The 21,150-nt window shown below is 39.2% G+C and overlaps 1 protein-coding gene across 3 annotated transcripts in view; it reads left to right on the forward strand.

Moving 5' to 3' along the window:
- adam12b (ADAM metallopeptidase domain 12b) overlaps positions 1–18,798 on the forward strand; it is a 96,466-nt gene extending 77,668 nt beyond the window's left edge. For 2 of the 3 annotated variants that reach the window (XM_067610351.1, XM_067610353.1), the window contains 8 exons: positions 393–591; positions 3,614–3,691; positions 5,094–5,202; positions 5,573–5,759; positions 6,981–7,089; positions 8,760–9,011; positions 14,096–14,259; positions 14,937–18,798. In XM_067610351.1, coding sequence (XP_067466452.1) covers positions 393–591; positions 3,614–3,691; positions 5,094–5,202; positions 5,573–5,759; positions 6,981–7,089; positions 8,760–9,011; positions 14,096–14,259; positions 14,937–14,988 — 1,150 coding nt within the window. In that variant the 3' untranslated portion in view covers positions 14,989–18,798. The remainder of the gene's footprint in view (positions 1–392; positions 592–3,613; positions 3,692–5,093; positions 5,203–5,572; positions 5,760–6,980; positions 7,090–8,759; positions 9,012–14,095; positions 14,260–14,936) is intronic. The other variant, XM_067610352.1, reaches the window with a different exon arrangement.
- Positions 18,799–21,150: the final 2,352 nt, after the last annotated feature.

Here is a 21,150-nt window from a genome sequence, read left to right on the forward strand (position 1 = left end):
ACATGTGATCCTCAAACAAAAGTTTACATGGGTGAAGAATGTAATTTGAGAAAGATAGCAGCTAATTATGGTCTACGAAAGTATTCATGGATCATTTCATGCTATTCTTGTCGGCTAATTGTTCTAAAGATCTTCTCCCTTTGGGTGAATTCGGTAATCAAGCTCTTTGTTAATTGATGTAATTGCTTTAATGACCGGAGGACTGAAGCACTGCAGCTTTCTCTCGGCAGTCTTTCATCTGTCTTTACGGTTACTTATCTTTTTCAGTTGCCTGTGATTGACAGGCCTTTATGTTTAAGACTTTGTTAATTAAATGTTTTACTATATGTTTTCATATTTGTGTGCATGCATTTCTATATCTTTGTTTCCTTACGTGTGTATGTTGTGTGCAGGGATGCAAAGTGTGGTAAAATTCAGTGCCAGGGAGGAGCCAACCGGCCAGTGATCGGAACAAACGCGGTTTCCATTGAGACCAACATCCCGCTTCAAGAAGGAGGGCGTATTCTGTGTCGGGGAACACATGTTTACCTGGGTGATGACATGCCTGACCCTGGACTGGTTCTGGCTGGTACAAAGTGTGGAGACGGCATGGTGAGTCAATCATTTAATTGTAAAAACACAGAATGCAAGGTTTTATTTAGTTCCTCCTAAAACCTAATCTTATGATTCAACAGTAGGCCTGCTGTTCATAAACCAACAATCACATGTGACAAAAATTATGTACAGTAGATCAGAAATGTACAAGCCTATGGCAGCATATTGCTGCCACCACGACGAAAACACATTTGCTCAGTTTCTTGTTATAATGAGAAACTTTTCTTGTTTTAAGAAGATCCTTTTCATGTTGTAATAAGATGGTTTCATGTTTTAATGCCATACTTTTCTCTTTATTACTAGGTATTTAATTATTTTTTGATTTTGCTTGTAATAACAACCTACCACTTTATTTTGTTATATCGCAAAACTTTTTCGTTATTTCACAAAATGTTGTTAAAACAGGAAAAAGATCCAGTCATTGCCTAAAGAGATGATATTGTAGCCTACATCAAGTAGGAAAATTACTGGTTTATGTGGTTTGATTAACTGTCATTTCATCCTTATTTCACGCTGTAGCCTAGAGCAGTGATTCTCAGACTTTTTCACATCAAGGTCCCCTAAACTGACACAAATTAGACCACGGACCCCCATCTGATAAGATTTTTGCTTTTAGATTTTTTGTTACAGAAAGTGTTTGAAACCCATGACCAAAATAGTCATACAATATTTCATTGTGTTACTTATGGATAGAATTATTGTGAAAATAAATCATTCCCCTTTTTGCTGAGGACCCCCTGGAACCCTTTCAAGGATCCCTGGGGGTCCCCGGACCCCACTTTGAGAACCACTGGCCTAGAACATGACTGATCTATGTGGCAGGATGTTTAAACGTAGCCGCTTTCCTATTCTTCCATGCACCTATGTGTAATTATGAGTGGATTTGGTGTCTTGGGCTCAGTACCAGTTTGTGCAGTGTTCTCTACCAGACGAATGAAAGAAGTTTTTAATTATAACAAAAAGATAAACAAATATTTTTTTGGCATGGTGGCAGCAATACGCTGCCGTACAGGCCTGAGGTCAATATTCATGAATATTTTCTTCCTGTACCTTTTTTTGAAGTAGCTGTTGGCTGGTTGTTTTTAGCCATTTATCCACAGGATGCAGCCTTGGGCCCCAAAAGGCTGACAAGAGTGACAGTGTGTTGTTCTGGCACTGTAATAGTAGAGCTGGTGGGCCTTGAGCAGATACTGTAGTTCAGTATGAAGTATTCATAGCTGAGGCAGAGACTGAGGTTATCCTTCCTAAAGAAAAGGTTAAATCTTGAGTGCCGTAGTTGACATTGTTGCCTCTGTGTTTTGTCAGATTTCAGATTTGATCTTTAGCCTGTAGGAGAAAATCTTAACAGCAGTGGCTGACACTGGCTTGCTCAGTGTGGATAAGGATACTCTAACCAATGAGAGCAGCTAGTCTGTGAGTAAAGCTCAGAAGGAGAGGCAGCAATGGTTGCCTCCCGTTCCCACTTCTTGGACCAACTCCCATAGCATTATGCATGGTTCAAGGGTTAGCTCCGAGGCCGATCCAGTGATCCATATACGCACATCTGCTTAGTGTCCCTGTGGCAACCAGTAATTTTATTACGTGTGCGTCTCAACTTTTCTACCACTTTGTACCGCCTTCAAAACTTCAACCACACCAGTGACATCTGGGCCTTTTTCCTGCCAAGCAAGACACCACTTGCTACAGTACAGGCTGGAGCACGTGTCTCCTTACAAGTCTCTTCAGATGAAATTTCAAAGTCTGTTCACAGCCTACATTAATGGAAACCTGGTTGCAAGGGAATATGATATGGATCTCATATGGGAAGTGTCACCAACTTCCTCTGCTACTTCATATCAATAAGTAAACAGATAAACATTATTTTTTAAAGCAGCTCTGTTGCACCAGTACAAACCTTGGGTGTCAACTTCAATGCAAAGAGTCTTGGTAATGCAAACTGTCAAGCGTTGCTTTTATTTGCTGTGCCCTTGGGCCTCTCTAGTCTTTTTATGCCACCAAGCAAGATGTTTTTCACACACTACCTCTTGTTGGAGAAAAAGAAAAAATACACTTGAGCAGGACACACCAGACAATCCATGGTCAACCTGCCTCATCTATGCTTTCTTACCAGTTCTGGAAATAGTGATGGTATTAGACAAGATTTGACAAATCAGATCGCTACAGTGTTTCCTCATTAGTTTTGACAACTAGAAGCTGTGGATTTAACTTGGAAATTTGGCTCAATTTGTCTCATATTGAACGGGGAACCAAACTGTAGAGTCTCATACTCGTAGAAGTTCTCATAAGCCCTTTTGGCTTCAAGGGACTTGACCTTGGTACTACAAGGCCTTTGTACCCCTTTGAACTCTATGTGCACAGTGGTTTCAGTCTGAAAGCATATGTGAGCTCCACACATTATCTGGAAATTTTGTTGGCCTGAGGGTGAGTCTTTGTCACAAGAAAAAAAGGGGTTTTTATTTTCCATGCCAATCAGGTAATTAAGTTGGCAGCACATGACTCACCACACTGGCAATTTGAGGAAGATGAGAGCTCGGAACTGCTTTTGTCTAAAGCAGGCATTATTTTCTACATAAAAGCAGCACCTGGCTTTTTCCAGGCTGACGTTTTTTGTTTGTTCTGGAGGACACCTCCTGAACTGCAATAATGGGTGTGTATAATATGTGTGGTGCAGCTACTGGAGTGTAGAAACTGTTCAATTTTTTCGCCAGTTCAGTTCTTAATAAAACTGTACTTCTTTTACTATTTGTATTTTTATTAAATTCATAATTAAAATAGCTGGTGTGTGGTAACAGACATGTAAACAGAACTACACTCCACTAAAAGATTATGAGAACATGCAGCAGGCATCAGTCATGCACCTGCTACTTTATGGGAGTCAAGACAAGATTCGATCCAAATGTGCTGTAGAACTGCAATCCATTCACATCTTTTTCTTTTAGTCGTAGTTCTTATGTTCATCTTCATTGGCTCTCCATTTTTTGCCTCTTAAAAGTGCTCAATGATGATTTTCTCTTCATAGGTGTGCCTGAATCGGCAGTGCCAGAACGTCAGTGTTTTTGGTGTGCACGAGTGTTCTGGAAAGTGCAATGGACGTGGGGTGAGTGCAAAGTTCTATTTAGCTCAATATTTTGTGTTAAATTATGGACTATAACCTGTGTAGCAGTGTAACAGCCCTGTGAGGACTCTGTATTAATCTATTTAGTCACTTTTTGACCAGCTGAACAAATTGGATACGGTCTCACTGCCCTATAATTGGACACAATAGCAGAGCAACAGCGTATTTACAGTGCAGCCTATGAGTTATGGCAGCTGCTCCTTTTCTGTACAATCAATCTTCATTGTTCCTCTGAGGTTAAATCAATCCCATTTAACAGCATCATTTATGGTCCACTTAATATGTTGTCCATCATCTTTTGACTATACAGCGAGAGAAGATACAGTGCACCAGGGGGAGACCACAACGGTAGTTCGGTTGCAGTCTAAAAGCAATACTTACTGCCAAGAAACGTGAGGGGTGGGTGAAACGGGGTGCTTTTATGTTTTATTTACTTTGTTGTTCTGTTCCGTGAATCAAACACTCACCAGGGGATAGATTAGCTTACAGTGGTCTCTGATCTTCATTGTCAATTATAGAGATTATATACAGTGAGAAAACAAAGCTTTGATCCTGAAACTATATATTCTTTCAACTTTTTCTTATATCTTGTCACTGGTCAGTATGTGTGTAATATTAGATATCATCAAACATTGCTTTTGCAAATGAGCATAATTGTTTTTAGTTTGTATCTTCAGCTCAGCATGATTTTAAAATACTAGGTACCTACTCACATTTGACATTATTATGTTGTGTGTCCTTTTTTTTCGCGTTAATTCGACATAAGAGATAGATGATAGTACTCTTTACTTGTGACAAAATTATGATTGTATTGCTCATATTGTGTCACAAATACATAAAGCCCCCCCAAATCATACCTCCCTCTGAGCCCCCAAGTGCCTCTTAACCCCGTCACCCGACACGAAGGAGTGTCCGCAGCCTGGAGGCAGGGAAGGCACTCGACTGTACGTCTGTGCTAAATGTAAATCCCCCACAGCTGCACGACTCCTCTGCACCTCTCTCCACCCTCCCTCCGACTGACAGCTGGACTGCGTTACCTCGCCAGGGAATCCTCCTGGATCAAACTCTTGCACTGGAAACCTGAGGCTTTATGGGATGGACTCTCTCATGCACATGTTTTATCTATTATGACTGTTAGTGCACACACAACACACATGAACAGCCAGTGTCCTCTTATATTGAAAGCGCTTAAGACTAACTGAATGAGAGTGGTTTATTTATAAAAGTAAACCAATTCGGTTCATCATGTTTGGACAATATGTCATTTATATCTGGGAAGAATACAAATGTCTTTTGATACTATTTGATGCAGGAGAAAGGAAAAGAGCGAGTGTAGCATTATTAGTGTTTGATGTAATTTATAGCAAAACTTCCTTATTTGCAGGTGTGCAACAACAAGAAGAACTGCCACTGTGAAGCACACTGGGCGCCTCCATTCTGTGAGAAAGCAGGCTTTGGAGGAAGCATTGACAGCGGGCCAATGAGACTGGCAGGTAGTGTGGACGGTTTAATTTCCCTCCTCACTCATCTAGACAGACAGACAACAGCAGTAACTCAGAAATAACCAGCAACACAAAGCTGCACCAGCTGCACCTTGTACATCTCTTTCTTGCAGAGCCAGTACCGGATTGATGTGTGGTTTGGACTCAAGTAAAACTTTCCTAGAACAGCAAAACTCCCCTACCACCTGGCAATACATTATACTGCACAGTCTATAGTTTCGAAAGAGGAAGAAAATGAATTTTAGTCTTCAGTGTGAAAAGCAGAAATGAGCAGTGAAATGTGAATCTCAAACTGTGTTGCTGACCGTGGCCTAGCTGTAACGGTCTTTGCGTTATGTCCTGTCATTGTTCTGTGCTGTAGATGTGCGTGTTTGTGTATTAATGTGCGTGTTGTCATATGTGGCATCAGCCGACAGCGTGGTCATTACTGTGGCAATCCTGCTTACCCTGGTCAGCCTTCTGGTAGCCACTGTAATCATCTTTCTGAAGAGGAAGACTCTGCTGCGCCTCTTCTTCACCAATAAGAAGAGCACCTTGGAGAAACTCAGGTGACGTGTCTTGCTACAAAATAAAACAGAGAAGCAGCGGGGTTTGATTGTGGCACAGCGACATGTTGTGAGGCTGCTTAGACTTGGGGAATTTGCTAAAATAACATCAGATAAAGTAACATTGTTATGTTATTTTAATGCTATAAACCATTTGAAACATTTTCAAGTAATACCTTACAATTTGGCTCTAACATCGTTCATTAATTTTTTAATACATTTAATCAATTTTTTAGCTTGGGTGCTCTTGGGTATGGCTCTACATAACGTTTGGCAAATAAAATAAATCCTTGTTCTTGTGTAGAAAACTGTTTTTTCTTTCCCTGTTAATGAGTTTGATATGTTCAGAAATAACCAGCGCAACGATTTCTTAACGGCCAAATGTGCTGCTTATCTTATAGGTAGAATTCATGATCCACATGTGAATAAAAAAAGTTACCCAAGCACCGATGTCCAAGAAATTCCTGGAAAGGAGAATGTAATTTGGTAGTAATCATAGGGAAAATATAGGTTGTGTTGAAATTAATGCTTAAGTTAATTAATTCAGATGAATTTCTAGTGTAATCAGAGCCTTTTAATCAGTGCACAGCAGGTTAGTTAGTTAGTCAGTCATGCACATACAAGTGCCCGTCCCACATGGATGCACAAGACACCAGAATACAGTTGCAGTGGTGAAATAAAAAGACCAAGTCTTCTTACATTACATTGCAAAGACAGAACTTTGTCTTCTGTATTATGCTCTATAAATAAAAAAGTAAAAATACAGGCAAGCATACAATTCAACATGGAAAATTACGTTTCCAATAATAAACAAAATTAAATTATTTGGAAACTATGGGCCTGCAGGAAAAAAAAACTCCTTATTCACTCAAATTAAATGACTCACAGTTGACAATAATTATGATACTAATTTTTGAGATGGCATTTTCTCTGTCTTGTAGTGCTGTAAAGTGAACATTAGTGGCCATTAAGTTAAGATTATTTTGTCAAACTGCTATTTCAAAGGTCAAGAACTTTCATTATGTAGTAACCTATACAGTTTTTTCTGTTATATATAAGTAATATTTTTGAACCAAATGGAAAAACAATGAGTGGAAATACATGATCATCTGAGAAACATAAAAAATACTTTTCATCTACAGTAAAACTCAAAACTTTTAGTCTAAATATAACTGAAATGTTTGTTAAGGAGTGGGCTTTAAAATACTGTTGTTGTGTTTATAGATCTGTGGAGGCCAACAGGCCAATCAGCCCCATCAGGACTCAGTCCATGTACAGACCCACACCACAGCGCAAGCCTCCACCCAAACCCTCCGGAGCCAACATTTATAAGGTGAGTCACTAGCTGTTACTTCATCTATCAAACAGCTTGCTGTACTAATGTATACTGTTCCCGTTTGTTCATATACACCTATATGTTTACTGTATACATGTGTTTGTGTGCTCATTTCTGTCATGGCCCATTTGATCGGATTTCTTTTGTAATCATACTCTGTTAGATCCCCTCACTAACCTGCAACTAAGCCTCGGTTTAGATTCGTCATGCTTCCAGTCTTGTTAACAAAACAAGATGACGGCAAGCCGAGTAATTGATTCAGCCTCACTATATCTCCCTCGGAGAAATATTAATTAAGTTGCTATTGTTGAGAAAGAAACTTTAATTGAGAGATTGCACCATTTAAATGAGTCTCAGGATGATGTTATTTGAGCCCCTTTAATATTTGTTTGTGATAAAAAAAGATTTTTGAGTAGATTGATTTGAGTTCGGGAAGAAAATAGCTTATATATTCTATTATTCTATTATCATATCTAATAATGTTGTTTTCCAGTTTTACGACTTATTCTGACATCAACTATTTCACACTAATGAGAGCTTCATGACTGAAGTGGAGTTTTACTTTTTATGCCTTATGACTATATGACTATGGTTATAGCTTTTCAATAATCATCTCACAAGACTATGGCTGCAACTTACTACTTTGATTATTTTCATTATTGATCAATCTGGTGATTATTTTTTCAGTTAATCTATTCATTGTTTAGTCTATAAGTTGTCATAATGTGGTATATATGACATCATCAAATTAGAGGTGTTTACAGATCCAAAATTTTGAACCAGTGAAAAACTTACCTGAACCGATCTTGATCCAGTAAGTAAGACGAAGTAAAACCCGCTTCAAATAGACCAGAGGAAATTATGATCAAAATCAGTCCAAAGACACTAAAACAGAGAAGACCTGCACTGAATTAATGAGCAGCACTCATCAATCGAAAAGCAATACATGTATTTTTTTTCTGTACTTCACAGTTCACCCTCAGAAAACAAAATGTTCTCCTGTCTGTGATGATTATGAAGCAGTACATGATCAGAGCGAATAGGGAGTCCACGCAGGCATTACACATATTGACACACAAACCCGAGACCCACAACAGAAAAACGATGTTCATTCTGATGGGGTCCTGGCTCAGGTCTCTACTAGAAAACAAGTGGATCTATGAAAACCTCCAGTTCAACTTGTTTTATATGACTATCTGAAGTCTACAACCAAATACTATTCTATTTACAATCATACAAAACAGGGAAAAGCAGAAATTCCTCAGACTTGAGAAGCTGGAACCAGAGTATTTGGCACTTTTGCTTCATAAATGTCTTAAACATCATCAAAATAGCTGGCCGTCTTGTATTTTTGTCAATAAACTAACCGAATTGTTAAAATAACTAACACATTTTTACAAGTCACAGTAGGAAAAGTAAGTAGGAAAAGATGTAAATGATTAAAATTAATGATTGCTAGGTTCCATTTTGGTGTTTCAGTTTCAGGGGACTGGTATTGTTCATACTGGCTCACTTTCACACTTACATGGCTTACTGGGTCAACTGGATTGAATTGAGCTATTGTTAATGTTATTAGTAACACCCATGCTTTTAAAAAGAGTAGCGGTGGCGTACTGTAACACATAACTGATGGAGTTGCTGAAAATAATTTTCTCTGCTCTTTCCAGCCGTCTCTCCTCAGCGCGGAGCCTCTTCTTCCCCCCCACAACTTCCACTCTCACAGCCTGCGCAGACTACCCCTCTACCAGCCCCTGCACATCAGCCAGCCCATGCCGGTGTCCCTGAGTGTGGGCCAGCCCACCCTGCCCCCTCTTCCAGTCCACCACAGAGTCCTGCCTGCCCACACCGCCGTCTCGCCACCCAGAGTGCCACCTTTCCTCAGTCTGCCACGCCAGCAGTCGTCATACAGAATAGACCAGGTTTGTTTCCATAAATGTCAATGAATGCTTTTATTTTTTACCACACATTCTGTTTTCACTCAAATTTGTAGCTTTTACTGTGTCATAAATTGTAGATCACAGCTTTAATGGACCATTCTTACAGTTTTGCATGTTGTAAATTCACGTTGTGCACACTTTACTGTACATTACTCCTGACCGTTTTCCAAACCATACCTTAGGTTTCTACATTGATCTTCTATATCCAATGCAACCATTCATTTCATTTTATCTGAGTAAAGTAGGAAAATAAACCTGCAGAGACTTGAAACTTGAAACTGTTCTTGTCAAGTTACATTCTCATTGCATGTTAATGACACTGTGAGTAACTCTTTGGAAAACACTTTCTTTAGTGGTGCATTTAAGGACCTTTGAGATTTGAGTGAGCTGCTAAAAACACTGCAATCATGAACCACTGTATGTCATCAAGAAATCCAACCCAAAGTATGAGACGTACAACAAGTGCAAACATAGTAAAATAATGTGATTTTATTCATTTCTCAAACATCCTACTATTCTTGAAAACAGCAATGAAGAAGAGTTTTCAAATAATTTCCTGCTCACTCTGCATTACCTCTTGGTAGTAATGTAACTTCAACGATAATAAAGCAGGAGAAGTGCTCACTGTGATGGATTACCTATGTCTAGCAAAAGTCTTATGAATTTCATACTGTAATAAGCTAAAACCAATGGCATGGAATGAAAGGTAGGAAATCAATCTAAAAAACTCAGGTACTGTTTAAAAATGGTTTATGGAAGTGTACAATTTATGCAAACTGTAGCTAATGGTCTAAAACTTGTACAGCCACCTGTATCATCTTTTTAAAGGTTATAGCAAAGTGTTGGATACAGGAATTCGCTGCATTTCTGCACTGCGGTCAGCCTGCTTGCCCACATATCGACTGCAAATTTCAATCCGTCTCCTTCCCTGTGACCCAACTCCTGATTAAGGCGCCGGATTCTGCTGCACCAGCAGTATTGGATGCAGTGGAGATAGTAAATCCATCTGTCTGCTCTGGCAGTTGATCCAAATCCTGATTCGATTGTGTACCAGCATAGTGAGGATTGTTGTCTCTGTGAGCCGCAGCGGGGTGCATGAGGAAATTGGCAGATGTGTGCTGCTTTAAAAAAAAAAGGGCGGGGGGGAGACATTAGCTTTGTGATATGACGCTTTGTCTTTGCTGGATAAAGAGCATAACATAATCCCAGATGTGAAACCAGAGCGTGAAGGACTTAAGGGAGAAGCGTGTGCAGATCAAATTTTTCTATCTCCCAAGGTTAATCACTCAGGTGAGCAGCAGGAACAACTAGCAACACAAGCAGCTGTAGATGGTTTTGTAGTGTCCACATCAAGCAGTGCAGCATATCACCAATACAGCTATGAATGTGCGCCAACTAAAGATGCACTTTAGCTTGAAAGGCCAGTGTTTGCTTTATAAATAGGCTGCTCACAAGCCTGCCAAAACAATGAAACCCTGCTACCTGCTAATATCTACTAGCTCATTTCGCTGTAATGAAACAGATGGAGCAAGTATAGATGGCACATGTAGGTCAGAGACAGGATAGAAGGTTCTGTTGAGATTTAATAACAGGCCAACAAGGACGTACAGGGCATCAATCCTTAAATTGAAAGTGTATTACAAGGGTATTGTAATACTTGACACAGGCTCTCTTGCTGTCTATACCAATATGTCTTCTTTTATGACTTTTTCGCAGGCTATCTGTGCCTTTGTGTGGACTGCACACTATTAACGCCGAGGTGTTTCCAGGGGAATAAAGCCAATTCTGCATTTATTACAATGAAGCAATACGTGAAGAGAAAACAGCGTGCGAGCTGAGAATTCTCACAAACAAAGCTGCTTGTTATTATCTTGGCCGGCTGAAGGGAAAAATACATATCAGATACCTGTAGAGTCAAATAAATGTGAAGCAAATAAGCTCTAACCCAGTGCAGGTTCTCAGCAAAAGCAGACTGCAGTCTCATCACACTGTTGAGGGAAAACCATGCCTCTCCCAAAATGTCATCTTTTCAGGAACTTAGAAAAATAGCTTTGTTTTTGGCCAGACGACCACGCATTTTTCAGTTCCTCTGGTGAGTTTTGAAAGGTGCTTGTAAGCCCAAGGCTCATAGATCTTTCTCAAGCCACAGAGGACAGTGCAATCCTTCATTTTGAATTAAGACATGTGAACACCAGCGAGACTCCAGTTACAGTGTGAGGTTTTCTGCCAAGAGCGGCATTAGAATGCACATGGGTCCTGGATTATTCTTGCGTTTGAGTGGATGCATCTATGCGTTTACATCTTTGTTTTCTCTTGTACACTCCCTGGAAAATGAGCCTGATTTTCTGTGTTTCTGGAGGAAGAGTTATTACTCTTCTTTTAAACTAAACTTGCCATAACTTACACATGTAGGAGTTTGTCAGAAGTTAAGATCACAGTGGGTGGTGCGCTGTGTGTGGAAGTCAGTGAAATACAGTTAGTTTCAGTTAATTTTCACACAGATTCCTCTAATGGGATCACAGGAATCCCCCACTGTGTATGTTTTATTACCCCAAAACTCTCAACAAGTAAGAACAATATCCACATGGGATTGTGATGTAGAATCCAACCTGCTGTGCTGCTAACGGAGCTCAATCTGATTAAAGCATCATAACGTTTCAACCTCTGTGGGGCATCTCTTGTTTTTAACTTCATCTGAGTAGCTCTGGGCTGTTGCAGGCGGAGAATTTGGCAAATTTTAAGTTTTTAAAAACATTTTGTTCTCAGTTAAGAAGCAACTACAGTGCTTCTCAGCTAATGAATATTATATGGCATCTTTTTGCTTGTATGAATTGTTTGAATTGATGTTGTTTCAGTTACTTCTTACTGATAACCTGTAATTCACTGTGGAGTATAGGTGGCACAGTATACAAGTGTGACTTGTGATACATTGGAAATCGTGCTCTTCAAATATGGTCAACATATGTTATTATATATGATGTCACTGATTTCATGGGATCACTAAGACATTGCTGCCATACACTGCATGGCCAAAAGTATTTGGACATCCAAACATTCCACCCATATGTGATTCTTGAACGATTCATTTTCTCTTTTTTCACAAAACTTTGGAGCCTAGCTGCAGAGTTTTTGCCTGAGGAAGACCTATAGTTGATCAAAAACATCACAAATAAAAGTAAAAGGAGCTCTGATTCAGTGTGCAGTTGCTCCTTGTATCTAGCTGCAGGGATTTGCTCCCATTGTGGATAATGCCTGGCTCACGGTCATTGTTCCAAGTCATCTCGAAGGTATTAGTTGGGGTTGAGGTCAGAGCCTCTGTGCAGGGCAGTCATGTTCTTCTGCACTAGCTGGGAAAACCATTTCTCTGTGGACCTGGCTTTGTGCAGGGGGGCATTATCATGTTGAAACAGGAAAGGGCATTCCCTTAACTGTTACCGCAAAGTTGGAAGCGTGTCTAAAATATCATCTATGCTGCAGCATTAACATTTAATTGAAACATAGACTATATAAAGATAGACGTATTGACGTGTGACATCACCTATTGGTTTGCATTGGCGCTTGTTTGAAGCCCAGACTTGCTGCTTATGGTCGGTGTCATTTTTTACATTTTGAGGCAGGATCTTCCAAATAAGGAGTGCGAGGTGTTTCCTTTCACGCTGTGGAAACACGCCCCACTACCTTGGGCCGAAGAAAACGCCTGTGGTAACTGTGGTAGTTTCCGCTTGGAAATTCGAATTAAGGTGCCCAACACCCAAAACATGAAAAACACCCCCAGACCAAAAGTACACAAAAGTATGTGGACAGGGGTGCTTTCATATAGCGCATGCATGGGAACAGAAACGTTGTTTGTAATGTGTTTTATGACGACCCTGATGAAGGCCACAAGCCAAAATGCGTTGGTCAAACAATAAAGTTGTTCTATATAGTACAAGTGTTGCTAGAGTTTTGACCTCTTTAGACCTCTTTCCGTTCTCCGTGCACCTTGGAAGTAGGTGAAGTTGTGCCAGAAACCCCTTCTCTGCATCTACATGCATGGGAACAGCACATACATACTGTAATATAGTAATAATCATAATAATCACTCTTAGTTAGGTCACTCAGGTAAAAATCACATTCATGCAAAGTCTTCCTGACGTGAACTCGGCTGCGCTGGAGTCCTCTGGGTCACACAGCAATGAACACTCACTGGTTTATAACTCTGTATGTTGATGAGACAAACTCAGTCACATCTTGGCTGTATTCATGAATTTTCTAAACCTTCCCATGCATGATGTAGAATTCTTTTTTTTGCTGTGTGCATATTACTTTAAGTTTGTCCCATCACTGTGTATTCCTCTGAGTGTGTGTGTGTGTGTGTGGGGCGGGGTGGGTGTGTGTGTGTGTGTTGTGGCATGGCGTGGGCGGATGGGGGGTTGTACTGTGCACATATATATATATATATATGTGTGTGTGCGTGACGGTAGCCTGGCTGCTGGTAGCAGATGTTTATCACTGCCTCGCCTCCTCGCTGTAGATTAGTAACACATGATGGCACCTCATTCCGATAACCTTCCACACTCACACAGCACCGCCACAGAGGTGGTGGTGGACGAGGAGGAGGTTTGGGATTCATCTCATGTTAACTGTGGGAATTCAGAGAAGCTGCTGATAACACAGTGCCCTCTAGTGAAACGTGTCTGCTTTTGTCTGCAGATAGCTGCTCTACAGATAATCCATATTTAAAGGGAGATAGAAGGTCGCATGCCACATATTATTCAGGTTTCATGGATTTGGTTTCTACACACTGTGTCTCAAGATAAGGATAATGTGCTTTGTGGTGTTTTTCAAATTAATGCCAGCTAAGGAATGGGATATTTCAACATCGCTTCAAGACTAAGAACAGTTTTAAAGCTTTCAGTGAAGCTAATCTGCATTTGAAAATTGATTAATTTGAAAAAAAATGCTGTAATTCCTCAAGATACTAAACCTTGAACTAAATCTTTTTTTTATTAGTACATATATGTACACATATACACACATATCTGATGAACTTAATACTATACTCATGCATCTCTTCTCTTCTTCAGGATTTCGAGAAACCCAGTCCACCCCAGAAACCTCTTCCTGCCGACCCGCTAGGGAGGAGCACTCGGCTGGGTCACAGTGCAACACCAGCGGGGATCCACATCCCTGTAAATGCACCCCTGCCCATACCTATCCCCACTCCACCCACCATCCCATTACCCAGCAGGTCAGTACAACGTGACAGGAATCATATGCTCCATCTATCTAAAGTCATTCAGACATACAGTAGGTGTCTGTTATATAAATGTTAGTTACAACTTTAATTAGATGTGACAAGAACCTTACAGAAAAAGCTTTAACACTTGCACGATAATTGGCACCCAGTGCACGAGAGCGAGCAGTGGCACTGCGGGAAGGTAATGATAGCAAGGAAAAGGAGTGGTTTCTGTTCTCTTACAGTTATTAATTAATGATCATCGTGTGTGTGAGAGACATGCACAGCAAATTCCTATTTGCTCAAATGTTATATGTAGAGTGTAGAGTACTATTACTATATATACTGTCTTCGCCTCACACTGCGAGGGATCAGACGTGAGAAAAAGCTCAACTTCAATTGGCTCATTTGCAGTTTCCTGCATTATTGAACCACTTTAATTTTCTCTGTGCACAAGAGGTGACGGCACTTTTCATTCATATCTCTCATATATCTCATATATTACACTTCTCTTAATAAGATGTGGAATTAATCTCTGTGTGTGCATTTAATGTTGCACTGCTGCATCTTTTATGTTAATGTGACAGCATCTTATAATGTGAATTTGTATTTAAGACAAGTAGAAGATCAAAATTTCATCGTTGCTGTCTTAATGACATCATGTATTCGTGCCTCTTTTTACATTTCAGACCTGTGCCGGTGTTGCCCTACAGACCACCAAAGACTCACAAGGATTGCTGAGCTCTCGACGTCATGGACGAGTATATCTCCTACCACTAAGCGGAGACTTTCTTGATTTGCACTAATTACTGAGACCCTGTAAGACCTTTCGGACAGTTGGAAGTGTCGCAGCGTTTCTAGCGAAAGGGGGCTAACATCACATCTCAGTGCTACGCCTCTAAAAGGTGCTTTGTTGTCCTTGCTCAGGTACCAATAAACTATTTATCTATTTAACTACGATATTTAACTTCGGGATTGTGCACAGAGCACTCCAAGAAAGAGTGATTTTCCCTGAGGAAGAGTTTGGAGAAACTAAAAGGAACATGGTGTTGTTTAGGATATTTCTTTTGCATATTTTCTTTGGTGACTTTTATACTTTTTTCTCAAACAAAATGCTGAAATATATGATGTTTTTTATAACCTGTGAAGTTGCTTGAATAATTGACGCGCAAAAAAGTTTGTTTTGACGATAAAGGGAAACGGAGCACAACTCAGCAAGTCGACAGCATTAGTTTGTGGCCCACAGAGCAGTGACATTCACTTATTCACTTTTTTTAAATATATATATATATATATATATATTTTTAAACAACCAACAACATAATACACAGTAACAAACAAAACATAATAACGCACATAAGGGGAAAAAATAATAATTTGATACAAAGCTAAAGTGACAAGAAAAAGTAACATGATACTTAACAACCTTGACAATAAAATGAATAAATATACACTTGGATGATATAACATGCGATATTTGTGTTACCTTCCGAAAAATAGCACCGGGAAAAGAAGAGAAAGTATATGTACATATCATATGCATAACCATATACTGACACATACATACACTTATACACACTGTACATACGGCACATGCACTCATACATACAGTACGTTATGCTTGTATACTCTATACGTACAGTGTACATTGTAAGAAATACACGTAATAGCCAATATAACACAAGGATGCACAAATTTAAAATGCACAAAGGAACAAATACAAATATCAATTCATTATTCTTGTATCTTGAGTTGTTTAATGAAACTGTCCCACCTCTTCTTTATTAAAGAAGGTCTTTCAGAGCTCGTCCAGTATTTGAGGACTAATCTGAGCATTGAAACAATTCCCATGCATACAATTTTAAATCGCCCTGCCCCTCATTGGCTGTATGACAGGATAGTCCCACAGTGTGTAAAGAAGCGAGCCTCCTCTACACCTCCAGCACATCTTATCCTGGCTCAGCCTCATCCAGTGTAATTTGATGGGTGTGTAGTAAACTCTGTTCAAAACCTTAAATAGGTTACCTCTACCCTTAGCTTTATATTCCCCCTACTATTTGATACAATATGAGACCATGTCTCCCTATCTATTTCACATTTCGAGACATTTTGCCATACGATTCCCAAACTGTCACAAATAACACTATTCACTTTTCACAACATTTTATAAAATACTGAAGCTGGAAAAAAGCTCCTCAATCACAATTGTTCCTTTGTGAATCTCAACAGTATACACTTTGGTTACACAGCTTTTGATTTGCATTTATCTCCAAACATCCTTACAATTCAAAGTATACGGAGCACACATCTCATCAAATGAAAGATATTATTCATCCATGTGAAGATCTCCAAAAGTACACACTCCCTCTTTTACCGGTTTTTCCCAATAAATAGACTTCTTTCCCAAACAGCTCTCAGGATTATTCCATACAGAAACATGTCCCTACGTATAGAGAGATCCCTTCATCATTATGTGTGTCATATGCTGTACCTTCCTGGAGTGGTCAAAAATAAGACTGATGTCCTGCACACCTGAATGTTTGCAGATATAAGCATTGCTTCTGATTTATGCCAGTTGACCCTGTATCTTGATATCTTAGAGAACTTCTGTACTGTTTCCATGAGAGGAGAAATTGAGGAAATAGGGTCCCTTAGCAGCAACAAAATATCATCGGCATATAAAAAAAGCTTATGCTCCTGGCTCCCTCTCTCTGCATTTTTATAGATATAACTAATGGTTCTAAAGCTAAAAGAAATAAGAGGGATGACATTGGACATCCCTGCTTGGCTGCCTTCTCTGCGTCCAGAGAAAGCGCAGCGACAGGGCAGGATGTTGACCTGTTAAGCCAAATAACATACAGAAGGAGCCGAATACTGTCGGTTGAGCTCCTATTCTTCATAAAGCCCACTTGGGCATGATGACTAATATTTGGAAGAACTCTCTGTAATCTGGCAGCTGGAGTCTTTGATAGCACCTTTCCATCAGCATTACTCAATGAAATACGATAATATGATAATTAAAAGGATCCATTAAGTCTCTATCCTTTTTGGGGATAAGAGTTATCAGGGCCTCCCTGAAGGACTCATGTAGTCTTTTTTATTTGAAATGCTTCTATAACCACATCTGTTAATCTTTGGGCTAGTATGTCATTGAAAGATTTATAATATTCTATGAGCAAACCATCTAACCCCGAGGATTTACTGTCATTTAATTTGAAGATGGTCTTTCTAACCTCTATGCTTGAATATTTGGAAATTTAATTTATGTACAAAAACAGGATCCTCAACATTAGAAAGATATAGATAGATAGATATTACAAAGATTCATTTTAACTGCGTATAATATGGTTTTGACACAAATAACCCATCCCTGGTGATCCTTGCATAGTTTCAAAAGATCAATATTCAAATGCTTCTTAAATAAAATAACCACACCATTTCTTTTTCTTGAATAAGAACTATGCACTATGTTTCCTACCCAGTCTCTTTTCCACATTGTTTCTAATTCTGTGAAATGGGTTTCTTGTATAAAGGCTACATCCACATTTTTCCCTTTTAAATATGCCAGACATCTCCTATGTTTTACCGGGTTATGAGAACCATTTATATTCCATGTAACCACTTTCAGTATCTTTGCCATAGGGAGATTTTTTATAATCTTTCAGGCCTGTGCATTATATCGTTTTAATATCATCCCAAGTGCAATGAACATGTAGTAAAAGAGAAAGAAAGGGAAAGAAAAGGCAAAAGACAAAGACAAGTAAGAAAACATGCACACATAACCCTCCAAATCCCGCCCCACCCACCCAAAATGACCCAAAGTGAACATATATTACAATATTCCTTACATCCCGTGGGGGCAGTAGGCACATGTACGCTACCCCTGACCTTCATCCCCTTTTCACTATGCTCGCAGAAAACTGACTGCAAGGCCACCTCAGTCCCCATTTCCCACATTTTTATGATGTATTAAACTCCAGATATATCTTCTCTATTCACACCTCCACGGTGCTATACAGTAAAAATCAATAAAACCTTTTCTTCTCTGAAAGTGAGAAAACACGTTGTGGAGCTACAACTGTTTCATCATTTTAAAAACTGAAATAGTTGAACTCATATTAAAGCCTCGGACTACATTTTTTTAATGCGGGATCAATCTGATCGGCTCATTCTTCAGTCTTACAGTCACGCTCCTTCATTCCCTTATAAGTTCACCTTCGCAGTACAGAGCAAACACGATTAATACTTTTCACACATCGAACACTGCTCGGGGCATTTGTTGGATGCTCATCATGTTTCTCTTGATTCTGGCAGACGCTGCAGAAACTGAACAGATTTGACAGACTGATTGTGTTCCAGAGAATTACACCAACACCAAATAATTCAACATTAACTCTGATGTTTGTATGTTTTACATTAACGCTCGCTTGGTCCTCGAGTTTGTGAGCCAAGCAGGATGACTTCAGCGTCGTGAGCTTTCCAAGCTCCTCCTCAACCGTGTCCAACAAGATGTTTTACCGGATCTGTACCGTCCTTTTTTTTTTTTTTTTTTGCCTTCATAACATTCCTTTTGGATTTTGTATGGCTGTTATTCTTGAACTCTGAGATTATTCATGCATTCATTGCATCATTCATGAGATTCGGAGCTTGGCGTTGCACTTTGAGTTAGGCACTTTCCTTGATGTTATTTGTTGTTGACTTGTTATACAAGGAGGGATTCAACTGTTCAAATTTTACAGCGCCGTTTTTTTTTTGTTTGTTTGTTTGTTTGTTTGTTTGTTTTCCTGTCGTTGACTGTGTCAGTGTTCACAATCAAGCTTTGGATGATGCATTTTGTTTTTGCAGTATATCCAAACACAGCGCATGTTTTCTCACATCTGCAGAATGATTGAAATCAGTAATGCCAGGCATTTCTGTGTCGCATATGTGTACATAAGTGTGAAAGTAACACTTTTTCTTGATTTGGAAGTGTTCAGATGTGTTCGACAGTCAGAGTAACTGCTCTCCGCTGGAAAATATTTGTTAGTGCTGTGTCGATTAGTCGTTAAATGTTTATGCCATTTGTAAATCCTAAATGTACTGTGTTTATTTGCATAACTGTAACATGTTCAAAAGCCATTGTAAAGTGTAAATATTGTATGTCAGTTATCATATCGCTTCTCTTTTTGTTCTTTTTTTACGAGCACAGTGATATAAGAACTGCTTTGAGGCCCCATTTACATCGGGGGATTACAAAATCATTTTGAAATTTCAACCTATAACTTGTAGGCCAGAGACAAATGTTTGAGGTTAAGAGATTTTATTGATATAATCGCAAAGCCAAATAAAAGTTCCTTTACGACTGTTTACAACAAGTGGTTTTGATTTCATTCACACTTTGAATTAATTAAAAACATATTTTAAAACCACTTTTTAAGACCACAAGTAAATGTTAAAGTCAAACTCCACCAAAAATTTGGTTAGTAAGGATGAAAGCTTCCATCTTCAGCCTGGTAAACACACCCTTCTCCATAACAGTGCAACCAAAAAGTCACTATGACAAACAAGGACAAGGAATTGGAAATATTCTTAACTGCAAACCTGAATGATAATCCGATAAGAACAACTATCAAATTAGTCTCTACGGGAATTATGTCAACTCTGGTTGGTACATGTTAATATCAAATGTTCACAATGTGCAACACTCATGAGGGCAAATTAGTTGCACAATCTTTGTTGTTTCTTTCAAGTGACACCTAGTGAACGCTGATTTAGTGTGAAAATAACAGCTCCAGATGTCTTAACCATTTTAATTGCTCTAGACTCATACTGCAATAAGTCAAACAAGCAGCTCAGCAGAAATATGTTTCATTTCTTCAAGTATGATGTTGCCACACCAATCATAATATCTCATTCTTACTGGGACATGTGTGCTCAGCTGCTCAGTTTATCACAGTTGTTCAGCACTGCCACCTGTTGGACAACACTGGTTATTACAAACATTGAAGTGCTACCCACTCTCCACTTTTATCTTTATCTTGCCTTAATGTGCTCCCTCAGACATCAGGGTGAAGTTGCCCTTGAGTCCTGATCAGTGATCAATCTCCCTTCCTTACACCACTGATGGGAAACAAAGCAAAAAAGAGTGAAGTCAAGAGCACGAAACACAAGAAAATAATACAATCCATATCAATGTGTATAATAATCTAAAAACTGCTAGTTTGCTGTGAATGACCTTCAGCCTGCTCTAATTGGACTTCCATGCTTTCATCTCCCAAGCAAGCTCAATACTGTAGTGATGCAGGTAGTTGTAGGTACTGTAGGTGGTTTAAAGGCAACATAAATAAAACTGAAGTGAGTGATTTCTTTTATACAAAGTTGAGAATGGGAGGTGAAGCAGTTAATTATGCCGTCCTATTAACAATTGTTGTACTTAGTGAATAAATATACTTCATGTAAAAGTGAATAAAACAGAAATCGTAAAATGAGTTAGTGTCAGTTATGAGCCACTGGTAGTTAAGTGATATGGGATTAAACTTGCAAGACACAATAAAGTTAGCATTAGTCTACTTTAGCATGTCAACAGATCAGTCAGTGGCATGGAGGTGAACTAATCAACTGCTGAGGGGCCCACTGTCAACAGAGGGCCCAAATGAGCAAGTTACAAATGTTAAGTGCTTTTAGGTTCCTCTTCTCATTTTATATTTACTGTTTTTTTTTAATGAAACACAAAGGTCCCAGTTTATTAGTAAACAGGTTTTCAGGTATGAAAGTGGAAGAAGAAGAAGAATAAAAGTAAAAGTTGCATGTTCCTTTATTCACAGGGCCCTGTTTTTAAATATTGTTACAAAGGGAAATGTTTTCCTTTGTTTTGTTTTGTTAGATATGATTCTACAACTGGAAACTGTAGGTTGTTGTACCTGG

Source organism: Thunnus thynnus, chromosome 14 (assembly GCF_963924715.1).
Source record: "Thunnus thynnus chromosome 14, fThuThy2.1, whole genome shotgun sequence".
In the NCBI taxonomy this organism is placed as follows: Eukaryota; Metazoa; Chordata; class Actinopteri; order Scombriformes; family Scombridae; genus Thunnus; species Thunnus thynnus.